The 16,551-nt window shown below is 33.4% G+C and overlaps 1 protein-coding gene across 1 annotated transcript in view; it reads right to left on the reverse strand.

Moving 5' to 3' along the window:
* The window catches only part of LOC107679318 (vasoactive intestinal polypeptide receptor-like), a gene marked incomplete at its 3' end in the record, with an annotated part of 31,479 nt that overhangs the window by 9,689 nt on the left and 5,239 nt on the right, over window positions 1-16,551 (reverse strand). The window contains exons 2-4 of the mRNA XM_016474837.1: window positions 14,467-14,577; window positions 5,340-5,440; window positions 2,684-2,781 (exon numbers count right to left, since the gene is read on the reverse strand). Of these exons, the coding sequence (XP_016330323.1) occupies window positions 2,684-2,781; window positions 5,340-5,440; window positions 14,467-14,577 (310 nt within the window). The remainder of the gene's footprint in view (window positions 1-2,683; window positions 2,782-5,339; window positions 5,441-14,466; window positions 14,578-16,551) is intronic.

Below are 16,551 nucleotides of genomic sequence, written 5' to 3' on the forward strand. Positions count from 1 at the left end.
GATATTACCTTACTCCCTCAGAGCTTGTTGTAGCAGGCTACCAACATTAACATTGTGCCTTAAGAAATTAGTAAAAGGTCTCCAGACATCTTCAAAAATGTTTTGTTTCTTTTTGACAATATACGTGATCTTTTCCATTGACATTTCTTTGATCCACTTTCCAGTTCTTGGCTCATTGATATTTTTCCAATTAAGAGCAATTATTCGTTTAGCTTGTAAAATACACATTTCATCAATGAATCTGACCTCTTTGCTTTGTAAGAGAGGACTGAAAGGATATATACCCAGAATAAAAAGCTTAGGATCCAGTGGTAATTTCTTTGATAGAATTTGGTCAATCATATCAATTATACCTTTCCAAAAAGACTTCACTTTCTCGCATTCCCATATACAGTGGTACAGTGTACCTCTCGCCTCATTACACTTTATTCAGGTATCAGGAATATTATCATTCCATCACCCCATCCCCAAACAAAAGAAGGGAAAAAAATTATAATAATAAAAAATTATAATAAATAAATAAAATAAAATAAATAAAATAAAAATTTAAAGATACCTAAATCAAGTAAAGAGTGTTTCCCAAGTCTGTAAAAAGATCACGATATTACCTTACTCCCTCAGAGCTTGTTGTAGCAGGCTACCAACATTAACATTGTGCCTTAAGAAATTAGTAAACGGTCTCCAGACATTTTCAAAAACGTTTTGTTTCTTTTTGACAATATACGTGATCTTTTCCATTGACATGTTTGACGCCATTTCTTTAATCCACTTTCCAATTCTTGGCTCATTGATATTTTTCCAATTAAGAGCAATTATTCGTTTAGCTTGTAAAATACACAAATCATTGAGATAGGTAAAGATGTCCAGCGTTCTACTGATGAGGTAGTAGCTTCCAAAATTGGGTCATAATTAATCTGAGCAATCTTCATGAACAATTTTTATACCCAGATATGTAAAATTATCTGTTGACTCGAAGATAGAAGCATAATCTAGGTTATTTTTTCTCTCTGATTCATTAAGTAACATTATAGATGATTTGGAGAGATTAACTTTATATACAGATATTTTTCCAAAAGTTTCAATGAGATCCAGGAGCGCTGGGACAGAGCTACTCAGATTTTTCAAGAACAAAATAATATCGTCTGCAAATAATGATAATTTATGTTGCAGATGACGCTCCTGGATTCCATAAATATCAGTATGTGCCCGTACCGCTATGGCGAATGGTTCTATTGCAAGGATAAATAATAAAGGTGAAAGAGGACTACCTTGTGGGCAACTCCTAGAGATACTAAAAGATTTAGAGACCACATTATTGGTCAAAACTTCTGCAGTGAGCCCAGTACAAAGTAATCTAACCCATTTACAAAATGTATCGCCAAAGCCAAAGCGTGTGAGCACCTCAAATAGATAGTGCCATTCGATGCGGTCAAAGGCCTTCTCTGCATCAAGAGAGAGTAAAGCCGTGTCTATCCTAATGATTTTTAGCATAAAATAAAAATCTATCATTTTGACGCATACAATGTATTTTTGGCTATTGCTACAAATATCCCCGTGCAACTTAAGTAATTATGAGTAAGCTACCTCTATAGCAGTTACTATAATGAGCATGTCACCGCAATGTGCCATGACAAAAATAAATCATCCACCAGAAGAGCATCATAAATAGTCTGATCCACAAATGCATGCAGTGTTTAATTCATACATAAATGATATTGCCTACACCATTTGAATGCTAACTTGGTGTTATTTAAAGGGTTTAAAACCGTGTTTATGGTTCACTACTGGGTTTACATGTGAGCACTAATGCCCACTGGAATGATTCTCTGATGGTGGGGAGTCTTGTTTGGCCAAGATGAAATGTGTGTGTTGGAATATACATGTAAGAAAGCTCTTATCTCTGTCATTAGCAGACCGTTTTGCCTCTGGTGAGCTAGATCAATCACTGTAGTGTCAAAACGGATGCATGTTGTCTGCTGTTTAATCCTCGACAGCTTCAGTGATTCACTGACTCCATGACGCCCCATGGTGAATCTGGGGTTGGCTACAACCACGCATGAAGCACTGTTTTCTGTGTTTAAAGCCTGTTAACCATTAGCTTAATCAAAATGACATCCTTCAATGTGAAACATTAGTAGGACTCACTGAGCCCTGTATTTGACAGAAAAAAATAAATGTGAAAAAAGGCAAAAAAACGTATTAAGGATCAAAAGTATTTTTGTGTCTAGAAACATTCAAATTAATTCTGATAAATATTTTAAATTAATATTGTATTAATATTATTTATATTTATATTTTAACATACTTAATATTAATTAGTATTTTAAAAACATACATTTTAATAGCCACAAATGTATTCCACATTACATTTAAATCTCACTGACTTGTACCTTGTATTTGTACCTTGTTCTTTGACCCTGTTCATGCAGTCGATTTGTATAAAAAAGCAAATGTAATTACTGCCCTGTCAGTTCATTTCAAAGAGTTGTCAGTTAGGAAGGAACTCGTTTTCCTTAGAAATAATTGCCTTGGATAGAGCTTTAAAACTAGTTAAAGCAAGTACGATAGCATAAACATGACACATCTGGAAATGCAAAACTATTTTTGCAAAAGAACATAATTCACCCCTGCACCATAGCAAGTACATGTTAGCAATAGTTTCAACAAATGTAGAATTTCTTACCTGAATATACAAAGTATGACAATGGCAGTGGTGAGAGAGATGAGAGAAACACTGTGCCCGATGGTGTAGCCGATCTTCACCGACCTAAAGAAACTATCCTGCAAAAGAAAAGAAAGAATACACGTTTACTAAATAGCACTGAACAGTTTAATTCTTCTTGAATCTTTAAATTACACTACTGTTGGTTTGAGGTCAAGATTTGTTTGTTTGAAAGAAGAAATTAATACTTTTATTCAGCAAGGACACATTACATTGAAAATACATTTACAATATTACAAAAGATTTATATTTTAAATAAATACTGTTCTTTTAAACTTTCTAGTCATCAAAGATCCCTGGAAAAAAAATTCATGGTTGACACAAAAATATGAAGCAGCACAACTGTTTTCAAATTTGATATTAATTAGAAATGTTTCTTGAGCAGCAAATCAGCATATTAGAATGATTTCTGAAGGGTCATATTTTTATTGTACTTTTGATCAAATAAATGATGACTTCTTTCAAAAACATTAAAAAAGTGTAATGACTTCAAACTTTTATACAGCGTGTTCGGTATATGGTATCATTAAACATGCTTTCTAACAAATCATTCTATTAAAAGCAAGAAATATAATTTTTTGCGCTTTATGTGCAAATCTAAATTATTTATAACAGCATACTAGCATATTAGAATGATTTCTGAAGGATCATGTTTTTATTGTACTTTTGATCAAATAAATGATGACTTCTTTCAAAAACATTAAAAAAGTGTAATGACTTCAAACTTTTATACAGCGTGTTCGGTATATGGTATCATTAAACATGCTTTCTAACAAATCATTCTATTAAAAGCAAGAAATATAATTTTTTGCGCTTTATGTGCAAATCTAAATTATTTATAACAGCATACTGCTCTTAGTACGTATGACGAGAGTGGGGTAATAACATGCATTCACAACCTTCATAAACACTACAGCTCAAAAACAAAACAACCGCAGTATGTGACTACGACTCAATGCGCTGCCTTTTTTGTCCACTTATGGGATCCTGATGTCTGAAAAGAATGTTTCTTTACTTAAGGCTATCTTTTTTGTGGTAAGAATGGGTACTGTGCTGTCTCTCCCACGCAAAGCTTTGCTAAAAGACTCACCTGCATAGAGCGTATTCAAATAACCCCCTCTATAGTCTTTGACCGAAGTTAAATATAAAAACCTGAACATGGCAAGAAGGAGCATCAGACACTCATCAACAACAACATAAAATTCCTTTTAAGTCCCATGCCCACATATTCCCTGTGGATCTGAGGACCGTGCGTGCTGATTACCCATCCTGTTGATGCGAACACATGCTGGGAAAGCTTTCATCAAAGGGCAAAGGTCATTTGCTCTTCACTTAACTACACTCTGCTCAAAAGATCAAGGTGTTTCATGTTATATAATATCTGCTTCAGTGGTGGATTATTAGTATGTTTACAAATGCATCCAAAGGCTGACAACGACGTGCAACGCTAAATAAAGGAACTATTATGTTTGGACTTGTTCGTTTGCACTAGGCAATAAAAGGCTGGCTGGAAGAGCAGGCTAAAAGGTTGACTGAAAAAGGGTGAATGTTAAAGATTGGGTTTTTTGGGTGAGGAACACTCAATATGACATGAGAACGATTGCTTTCTGCGAGCTAAAAGTTCAATACGTCAAGAGTCGGAGCATTTTGGTGTTGTATAATGCCAGTGGAGTTGAAAACACTAGTTTGACATAACTTTATTAAGATATTTTGCATGTATGGTGCTTTCTAAAGTCTCTCAACCACCTTCAGAGATGGTAAAGTACACTGAAAAAAACCCGATTCATTGAATTTACTACATTTTTTAAGGTAAGTGGTGGCAATCAATTTATTTTAGCTACATTTAAATAAACAAATTTAGTTGACTAACTTTCAACATATACTTTTTTTAAATGTAGCTAAAATAAATTGTTTGCAACCACTTACCTTAAAAAAATTCAGTATCATTTTCTTCAGTGTACACTGTAAAAACCTACATTTTGTTAACTGATATAATATACTAACTGGTGGTGGTTGAGGAGATTCCCCCCTTCTATGTAAAGCGCTTTGAGTACCCAGAAAAGCGCTATATAAATGTAAGGAATTATTAACATATTGAAGTACTAAAATCTGCTTTGTTCCTTTATAATACACTGACAACTATTAAAAACACAGGTGGTAATGAGAAAACTATATGTAGAATCACAAGTAGATTTTTCACAATCTGAGTCAAATACTAATCCATAGAAGGTGCTTGGTGTCATAGACACAAATATAAAAAAAACATAATGTGACACTAAAATAACGAAATAAACATGAATTCAACAACATAAGACATAACATAAAACCCTAATGTACATAACTGATCAAAAAAGTAAGAAGAAACAGTTGTGACATACGTGAATGGTAACATAAAGGATTCTGGGAATGTCAATTCACAGTTTTTCAATGTAAATAATAAGATGGCTTGTTCTTTTTCACTTTCAAAAACTGTAAATTTAACAGTATAAAAACTAATGTAAAACTTAAAAAATCTGTTACTTGTTAACCAACTATTTTTTTTTTTACAGTAAGATTTTACAGTATTTTACCATTAAAATTACAGGTACGCTCATTTTATAGTGTACTTTGTACTTACATCGTCAACAGTGCCATTCAGATTATAGCCACAATGTATTGCGATTTCCATCGGGTCCATCTCGGTCCAGCCATCAGCAGTACAGGTCTTTGAGAGGTTACCTGTGTGAGAAATTTAAAGGTCATTAACCTCAAGATACACACACTGGCTACTCTATTTAGAAGCTGCATCTGTTTATTGCGCTCTCGACTTTAACTGAAATGCCATGAGCCCCGAGAGCTGGCGTCCTGGAGTGTGTCCACACAATTAAAGTCAAACGGCTTTTTTGAACTAAAGTAGAGAAACACAGGCCACGTCAACCCTCTCACTGAGGTGTTTCTTGGCCCTTCTCAATGCACAATGTCACACTGAATGCAAAACTCTGCATCCAATCAATGCGCAAAGAGACCCAACTGAGCACTGTGGCTTACCGAGCACATTGTTTTGATCTGTGCTGTATACAAATATGAACAATGAATTATTGAGATGCTTGGAGGAAAAAACAACATTTCTTGGGTCATACGATTTACCCAGTGTTGAGGAAGCTATGTGAAAGTAGTGTAGAAACAATTCTCAATCAGAAATTGGTAGTAAATTTTACAGTTACGAAGAAACGTCAATTCACACATTTAATTAAAAATGAAAGTTTGAAGCAGAAAAACTGAAATAGTATTTTCTTGTAAATCAAACTCTAAAAATTAAAAAAAAAAAAATTTTTTTTTTGAAGTGTACTTTGAAACTGTTATCACTATTTGAGTTAGCTAAAATACAGTCAAAATACTGGTTGAATAAAGTTTGAAGCAGAAAAACTGAAATAGTATTTTCTTGTAAATCAAACTCTAAAAATTAAAAAAATATATACAGTGGGTACGGAAAGTATTCAGACCCCCTTAAATTTTTCACTCTTTGTTCTGAATACTTTCCGTACCCACTGTATATATTTTTTGAAGTGTACTTTGAAACTGTTATCACTATTTGAGTTAGCTAAAATACAGTCAAAATACTGGTTGAAAAGGTAGTACACTAAGTTATGAACAAAATTAATTAACTACATTGAAGGTTTATTTTGAGCATTGTTTTTAAAAATACAAAAATCATATATTTTTTGTAATTTAATTTTTAATTTTGTAATTTAATAAATAAATAAATTAGCTTTACCCTATCAAATGGTAATTTTGTACTAAATATAACAAAACATCCTAATTTATGTAACCAAATCAAAAACAGTAAAAAGTATTTAAATTAGTAAATCAATTTTTGTAATCTTTTTTTTTGTGTTCATTCAACGCAATCAATTTATAAGAGTATAACATTTTTCAATGTTTTATACGAGAGAACAATTTAAGTTGAACCAATTCACTAAACTGAATCAGACCTTCCAAATCTTCGTATGCGAAAGAGAATCATTTAGGAACCATTTCACTTATTTAATCAGACTTTCCAACTACACAGTATGAGAGAGAGGGAACCATTTAAGATAAACTGATTCATTAAAATGAATCTGACTTTCCAGTTCTACATGTGAGAGAGAACTGTTTATGATGAATCGATTCACTAGAATGAATCAGACTTTACAATTCCATATACAGCACGAGAGAGAAAACCGTTTTATATGAACTGATTCATTAGAATTAATCTGACTTATGCATTTGAACTAAATGGAAAAGATTAGCTTGTTACTAGAAAAGCAAGTAAAGTACTTTGAAACCAGCTACTGTTACACTACTGAAAAAATCATTGAGACCAAAAAAATAGTGTCCAATTAATTCTGAGAGAATAGATTATACCACAATCTGACTCGTGCAAAAAACTTTTGTATAAGAACAAGGGAGACATTCAAGGACTAGGTGTAGGTATCCCTCGATGATGATTCATTTAGAGACAGCAGTGTCTTATGGTCCACAGAATTTGAAAAATATGATGTATACAATTGAGACCAAAAAAATAGTGTCCAATTAATTCTGAGAGAATAGATTATACCACAATCTGACTCATACAAAAAACTTTTGTATAAGAACAAGGGAGACATTCAAGGACTATGTGTAGGTATCCCTCGATGATGATTCATTTAGAGACAGCAGTGTCTTATGGTCCACAGAATTTGAAAAATATGATGTATACTTCAGGAGGAAGGACACTTAGTTCCTCCTCAGTGCATTCAAAGCGGGTCCCATGTTACAATGCCACGTATTGATCCAAAACAAACCAATCAATTTCACTCAGGCTTGAATTAAAAAGACTATGAAGGAGTTCCCGCGTGTGGTTTCTCTTCAGTGTGCTTGTTATGTGAACGCTGAAAGAAGCTGTTTCATAAATGAACACTGAATAGAGCTATACAACAACATCTTCAAATGGAAACACTCTGTTAAAAAACAAAAAAATTACTTTCCAAAGGAACAAATGCCAGCAGAAACAACTTAAATATATATATAGTCAATCCTGCAAGACAGACTTTTCAGGATAGGAGATGGAATAAAAATGAGCTCCTAAAACTTACTGCCAGATTCTGGAAGATAAATTCTTCAAACAGTGGTACAAGAGGATGTGGTGCTGGTCCTTCAAGAGACACTCTCAACTTATCTGTCCATAAAGCCTATAAAAAATGTGTCTTAATGTATTTCACAATACTTCAGCATGTTATTCTTATTAAGTGAGGGTCATTTTTTAGGATTTTTTTACCCAAGCAAAATCTCTGAGAACCTGACACCTTGTAATTCTGGAGACTCCAAGAAGGTTGCAGTTCTGGAGACTAAATGTTTCCTGATTTCCTGGTTTTACATCTAATTCTTCACATTAATTCTTAAATCTTTTGCAGTTAACGTGTCTTTTCTTCTCCACCTGTTTTTTCTGACCCCGCTGTCCCAGTGAGCACTTTGCTGTCCAACGGTCATGTCTTAACTTTGCAATTTCTGTATTGCATAAGTTTTGAATATTTCTCATGGGGATTTAATAATTTTAGACTTTTCAGTCTGAGTTAAACCTCTCTTTTGGCTCATTTTATCAGTAAAAGAAAACATGCCTAATAATTCTGCACACCTGAATATAAGGAGTTTTTCACTTCCAGCCTTCATGGACAATTATATATCACTTATAAATGATTAAATTCAAAATCAGTAGTGATTATTAAGATTGATGTGGTTTGGAATTGGTCAAATGTGCTTGGAAAAAAATTATCATCAGAATATCAGCGTGCCTAATAATTATGCACACGGTGTGACATACGAAAAAAATTCTGAAAAAAAATAAAGCAATCATAAATTGCATGCGTTAAATAAATTATCTTTCTCTTTTACAATCTTGCAAGCAAAATGCAAAAAAATCACAAGACAAGCTGACAGAACATTATCAGAAGAGACAAGACAAAAAAAAAAAAAAAAACAGGAAAAAAAACAGTTTTCCTTTGCAAGAGTGTGAAGAGCTGATCAGATAATCCCAACATAATAATAAAATGATAAATGATCCCATCTAAAACAATTTGAAAACTGTCACCTTCTTGAAATCCAGTTGACTTTCGACTTCTAGGTGCCTGATGGAAAATGTCTTTCCCATAATCCAACAGCACACAACATCTGAATCATAATTATTACCAACATGAAAAACAATATTTTAGCCTTGATTTGAATAAATTATAACATTAATAATGAAAGGTACAACATGCTTATCAATCATGATTCGTTTTCACTCGCTATAAACTAATCCATCTAATACCTGATGCTACTCCCTGCTTTATCTGATATGCATATTGTTGTGATTATCAGAAAGACATGGATTAAAATCAGCTAAATTTAATACACTGCATTTATACAAACATGTTACTTCAACAAAAACCAGCACCTGAAAGCTTGTGTAAATTTATTGAAGGGGATGTTCACTCTTGGCTGTTAGTGTAAGCTTTGTTTGTCATGTAAGGTTGACGCCAACCCTCTCACATTTATCAACGTGTGCAAACACCCACATGCAATATATCCATCCTCACACATTATTCCAGTGGACCTCCGGCTTTGTCATAAGCCACAGAGATCCCATGAAGCAAATCCAGAATGCCACATTAATCCTTGGTATTGAACTACGGACAGACTTTTATCATTCTGAAAAGCATAATCTGTCCTTTCCCATTCAAGAGAGAGCATTACTGTGCTTGTATATGCTTTAGCTGAAAATCCATCAGAAATGTGTGGAACTTAAGTAAAAGAAATTGCTCCTGAGTGGTATTTCACCATCAGCACTGGTACAGTATGTTTCATTTGCGATAGTGCCATTTGAAATGAACTATACAGGATGTTTGACTATATTAAGCTTTCCAATCATAGAGAAGCTTCATTTAAAAAAAGACACTGCAAATGGCAGAGGAAATAATATATCACCTCATTATGTCAGATTATGTCAGCGGTCACTGCAGTCCACCTGAATAGAAAACTAAATCTGGATATAATAAATGTGATAAAAAAAAGTTTCAAAGTTGCATTGACCTTGCATTGATATCACCTCACATTCATACTGTAAATATACCTGATTATATTTATTTTAACATTAATCACTGCAAACATCACATATTTATCTAATTTGCTTAATTCTGAAAAATTAATTATACTATAAGGTTGCACTGAATTTTAAGGTGCCCTTGTTACAGTGTAGTTATACAAATAATTTCAAAATATGTACTGAGTAATAATAATTACTGTAACTATGAACTTACTATATAATTAGGGTTAGACTTTGGTTTAGTTGCTTGTATTTAAGCATAATTTACTGCTATTACTATAGTACATGTAACATAATATTTAATAGTTATTTATTGAGTATATTATGTATAACATAAGACTTGATCTGACTCAAGTTTGATGCCTTTTCTGGCCATTCCAAATAAACAGATTTTATCAATCGACAGATATCCCCTCCTCAGTGTGTAGGGAGCAGTGAACACAGCATTTAGGAATCCAGTCAATCAGAATGCAGCTATATTATCCTTGTCCTAAAGCCAGTGCGGTGAGAATTCATACACTGCTCAGAACAGCAGAGCTAAAACAGGGCTCAAATGGTAACTCTGTTCTTTTTCATTTAACTGAGCTCTGTTGCTAAAAAAAAACACTTGCTCATCAAATGATGAGGAACCACCAGAGGGGCTTCAGTATTTGGCTGTGGGGAGTCATATAAGCAATGGAATGCATGACTGATCCACTTTCAGTGAAAGATCAATGAGTATGATTACATTCATACTCAGCTCTCAAATGTGGCCACCTTCACACTCGGCTGCATATGAAACAAGCAGCTTTGCTAGATGATTGAATGAACTAATGCTTTGTGATATATACAATCCCCAGGCACTAAAAAAAAAAAACAACAACAGTGAAATACTGTGCTTCATTAATCAAACGTTCATTAATTAAGCACTACTGAAAGGACTGAATGACATAACAAGAGTAAGACTAAAGCCTACACTTTAATTAAACGCTGAGGTTGAGCACCTTCATGAATACTTCAGTATATAATACACCTTACACATACAGAAGCAGACTATGACTGTACTTGTTTATTCTTATGAGAGAACAACAGGTGATAAAAAATACTTATATATATAAACTTTTATATATATAAACTACACTTAAAGAAAAAGATAATGCAAAAATTATATTGAAATGTTCTCTGATTTAACTTTTTTGTTTGAATCACTTCAGTTTTAAAAAAGTACTTTTATGATGGATTTTTTAGATTTTACGATTAAAAGTCTAGATCTGGGAAAAGGACAAAATCTATAAATAAAATACATTTGAAAAATTAGCAAAAAATAAAGTGACCTCATTAAAAGTGTCCACTTCCCAGAGAAGTAACACTGTTATCTGTCTCTTGGTTGCTAACAACACAGATTTTTGTTTGAGTCATCAGCACCGGCTCTTCATCTTCACAACACTTTCAAACTCATTTCTCCAATGTTCTTTCAGCCTAGAAATGTCACTGGCGTGAAAACTCTCTTACACGGCAGCGATTTTAAACCTCTGTGCTAAACGAAGGGGCTGCATCTTTTATCCAGACTGCTAGCTAGGAACCACTATGACCAGAATAATCCACAGTTCCATATAACTAGCATGAATGAGCAGTTGAAAAAAAATGAAAAAGGACATTTCAAAGAAAAATGACAAAATCTTACATTATTACAGCTGGTCATTCCGGCTCATACCCTGCACATCCCGCTCGCTCGTGCTACAGTCTATGGGCTCGTGTCGTTATTATTCTTCATTCCTAAAGTGTTCAGTGTGTTCAGAAATAACTGCTTGAAATCCAAAGCTCCTCAAAGCAGATGTGCGCTCTTTTTCAGCCCCCTTTCATCACCAGTGTTGGGCAGTAAAGCATTACTTAGTAACGCGTTACTGTAATTTGATTACTTTTTTAGTAACGGAGTAATTTAATGCATTATAATTTTCAAAATAGTAATTAGAGTATAGTTACAAGCCGAGGTCTCTATACGTTACTGCCGCGTTACATTGCTGACAGAATGCAGTGTTTTATAATCTAGAGATTGTAAAAAGGATGTATAGCACACGAGTCAAGTGCCAGTGGATTAGAGACCTGCTCCCGCGAGACCCGACGCAACAGCAGTGCGGCGCGGGAGAAGATGGGTGAGTGCTGGTGCGGGCGTAGACACTCGTGTGTGTGCGGGATGCGGGAGAATAAAATGATTCACGGGACTCCCGCAAAATAGAAATATCTAAACATAAAATATCTAAAACAAATAAATTGTTATTCATCTACTGCACAAATGCAACATGAACTAATATAAAATATAAACGATTAACAGGTGCAAGCGTATGCAGAGTTTCTATTTAGGCTATAACACGTGTTTGCAGCATTGAGCAATGCACAGTGCTGAAATTTGCGTTCTCACGAATCCTCTCATTATAACATACGAATTGTAGACATTATGAAAGATTCATTATGCATATATTTATTGTGTTATAACAGAGATTTGTGAGATTGCGATGAACTGAGATGTCTTTTAGAGATTATAAATGCAGCGCTCTTTGATGGCATTCTGCCATGCCAAACCATACACACAGCAGCCGCTTGCTTTAGTTAAAAATAACAGTGTTCTGTGAATGTTGATGCTTTAATAACAAATATTTATTGGGAGCGTGTATGCTGGGATTTCATAAATTTCATGGAGAAAAAAGTAACATAACTAGAAGTGTAACTAATTACTAATTACTTTTGAAATAAAGTAATCAGAACAGTAACGTGATTACTTTTAAAAGGAGTAATCAGTAATCAGTCATTTGATTCCATTTTCAGAGTAACTTGCCCAACACTGTTCATTACTGAAGAAACACTTTTCATCCTTCAGCACAGAGGCTGCATTTCCATTATATGGAATCGACATTGGTTTCCATTAGATTGTACCTGATGCACATTGCACATGGACATTTTTGCAAATTTAGATGTATCTACAACATTGCAGATTTTGACTAATGTTACCTAGTGTATTTAATAAGTTAATGTACAATAGAGCTGCAGTTTACAGTGGAATTCAGAAGTCTGAGGCTACTGGTATAAATAAAATGCTTTTATTTTGCCTTTACAAATTATAATGTAAATTATAACTATGAAAATATCTTTTACATTTTATTTTTATATTCTTGTTTTTAATTTTTAAAATGTATTAATATCATAATTTCAGAAGAAGAATTATTTTCAACACATTCAATCTGCTGTGCATTATCTCACTCTCCTTTTTCACATTAATATTTTTTAAAATATTATTATTATTTATTTTATTATGCCTGTTGTGTTAACCTCTGTGTTGAATTTATTTTATGTATAAGAAAACCCAATACACAAATATAAAAAAAAACACAATAAATAGTCAAGCAAACAGTTTAATATACTGTAAACATGTAAAGTATTAGTAAAGTAGTAAAAATGAAGGTATTTACTGTTTGCAACATGTAATAACATGTTGTATAGAATTTAAAATCAAGAATTTGGCAACACTTTACAATAAGGTGTCATTCGTTAACATTAGTTAATGTATTAATGAACATGAACGAACAATGAACACTACATTTATTACACCCTTTATTAATCTTTGTTAATGTTAGTTAATAAAAACACAAGTCGTTCATTGTTTGTTCATGTTAGTTCACAGTGCATTAACTAATGTTAACAAACAACTTGTGATTTCAATAATGCATTAGTAAATGCTGAAATGAGCATTAATTAATAATAATAAATGCTGTATTGTTCATTCTTAGTTCGTCAACTAATGTAGTTAACTAATGATAACTAATTAACCTTATTGTATAGTGTTACCAAGAATTTTATAATTGTTTAAAGATAAGAAATTAATTTAAGAAGATAAGAAAACTGTAGTGACTGGTTCTTGATTAATATCTTTTTAAGATATTAACCAAAAGTTAAAGTGACAACATTAATAAATCAGTATATAAATTGTATATAAATATATATATATTTTTTAAATATATAAATGTATAGAACTTTGCCCTAAGACATCCTTTGTATAACAGGTTAATGCAAGTGTGCTGAACTTGGTATGCTGCCAGACTTTTAATGAGTTGAATTAATAGTTTCTGGTGTGATGTGGCTGAGACAGAATTATCAGATAAACAAGTGTGACCTAATGGTAGTACATACTCAATCAATGTGTCTGATTTGCCCCCTAATGAATTAGCCATTCCATCCACTCAAAGCAGCGGTTCTGCATGTAAAATGTAACCCACAGTCAGTAGTTGTACTGCGTTCTGCAAACATGTTATTAATGTTGTCGTACACTGATGACAACATACCATTAAAATGTTGTTTGCTAGAGGGGAAAAATTGGTTTTGTTTTACTTTCTGACAATTAAGGGCTTATTTTAGAGTTATCATTTTCCCAAGCTCATCACTTTGCCTTGAGAAGTGTGATATCAAACAAACTACTCCAGTGAGTATGTGGGAGTTTCAGATTAGCTTCTGAACAACTTCAGACACTGAAGTGCCTCAAAACTTTTAGTTTTACAGCGATGTGACAGCCTATGACAGCCCATGACTGAGGCTGACAAAATGACAAAAAGACACTCTGCACTTTTCTTCAAGAGTTACAGCTGTTGCTTAATGCCTTGAAGTTCATCAAAGGTTTTTGAGGGCGATTTCAACTTACCCTCATGATGATCAGAGAAGTGTCTGAAGTAATTTGGACAGGGAATAACCACATGTTCCCCAACTTTGGCTGATGGCCAGCAAGCAATAATATCCCACATCCCTTTGCAGCCTGGCAAAAGAATAAAGAACAATGCTTAGCATTAACCCAATATTTTATAACACATTATAACCCTCAATGTTGTACAAAAGCAAAAAACATCATTAAGATTAGAGTATAACAATATCTTAAGACCACTATTAACTTCTTTTATTTTATTAATTATATATATATACAGTGGTGGCCAAAATTGTTAGAACACCTGACAGATCAGAAAATATTGTCCTTTTTTGCCTCCCAAACATGAATTCATTTCATAATGTTCATGAAACATGCAGATGGTTGCTCTGAGCACAACAAATATCAGATGAAGTGAGTCGTACTCTTTTTATCCACTTTTAACTTTAATATTTGGTATGTCCATCTTTTGCAGCAATTACAGCAGCGCATCTCTCTGGCATAGTGTCAATATACAGTATTTCCTCAGAACTTCAACACTAATGTTATCCCATGCCTTCTGCAACTCAAGCCGCCAAAGGCTTTCCTCTGAATGTACAATAGATCTGTCCAGTTTATTTTCCAACTTACTCTTTTTATCCACTTTTAACTTTAATATTTGGTATGTCCATCTTTTGCAGCAATTACAGCAGCGCATCTCTCTGGCATAGTGTCAATATACAGTATTTCCTCAGAACTTCAACACTAATGTTATCCCATGCCTTCTGCAACTCAAGCCAAAGGCTTTCCTTTGAATGTACAATAATGGCCAATTCAACAAAAACAACTGAAACCTCTGTACTGTATACAGTGGTGGCCAAAATTATTAGAACACTATTATTTTGACCAGATAAAAATGGTTTTAAGTCAGTTATTTCTATATTTTGCTGTAGTGTGTCAGTAGGAAATATCAGTTTACATTTCCAAACATTCATTTTGCCATTAATTGTAATAATCCAGTAAGATTTTTGTTTGCACAAAGAGTCTGACAACAGCCAGCGCTCCACACAGAGATCTGATCTAATCATCATCCAGTCTGTCTGGAATGACATGAAGAAACAGAACAAACTGAGACATCTCCAAGATGCTTCAAGAAACCTACCTTCAAAGCTACCTGAAAAACTATGCTCAAGTGCACCTAGGGCAAAAGCAGTTTTAAACACAAAGGATGGTCACACCAAATGTTGATTTAATTTAGTTAATAGAAGTTAATTGATAAAGAAAATCTATTTATGACATGATTTTTGACAGCATCCTAATTTTAAAGCATTTTTACACAAGTGCCTAAAACTTTTAACAGTACTGTGGCTTTGCAGGTAGGTCTCTTTAAGCATCTTGGAGACGTCTCAGTTTGTTCTGTTTCATGTCATTCCAGACAGACTGGATGATGATCAGATCAGATCTCTGTGTGGAGCACTGGCTGTTGTCAGACGCCTTGTGTAAAATTAAATTTAAATTTTGGCCACGACTCTGTGTAATGATTAATTCATGAATTTGAGCATGAAAATGAATATTTAATGTAGTAAATAATTGAAAAGAACATAATTTTGCATTTTATATATATATATATATGTATATTTATGTACTGTATATATGTTTATATTTTTATAAAATAAAAATTGTATATATTTTTTGTGATTTTCTTGTACAAAAACTGTATACATATGTATTCCAGCATTTATTTGCTACATTAAAGTGTTATTTTCATGCACAAAACACTGATTAATTATTATACAGAGAGATGCCTCCAATGGTACAGCCAAATACAAATTTGACAGCACTAACTTCCTGCAGAAAAATTATACAAATGTGTCACTGGTTCATTTCCCTAGTGTTTTCATTAGTCTACACTGTCTAAATTTAACTAGGGTTTATTTAAAGGGGTCATATGATGCGATTTCAATTTTTCCTTTCTCTTTGGAGTGTTACAAGCTCTTGGTGCATAAAGAAGATCTGTAAAGTTGCAAAGACTAAAGTCTCAAATCCACAGAGATATTCTTTATAAAAGTTAAGAGTCAACCACGCCCTCCTAAGACGGCTCGTTCTAAC

This window comes from Sinocyclocheilus anshuiensis, unplaced genomic scaffold (assembly GCF_001515605.1).
Source record: "Sinocyclocheilus anshuiensis isolate Anshui unplaced genomic scaffold, SAMN03320099.WGS_v1.1 scaffold5459, whole genome shotgun sequence".
Classification (NCBI taxonomy): Eukaryota; Metazoa; Chordata; class Actinopteri; order Cypriniformes; family Cyprinidae; genus Sinocyclocheilus; species Sinocyclocheilus anshuiensis.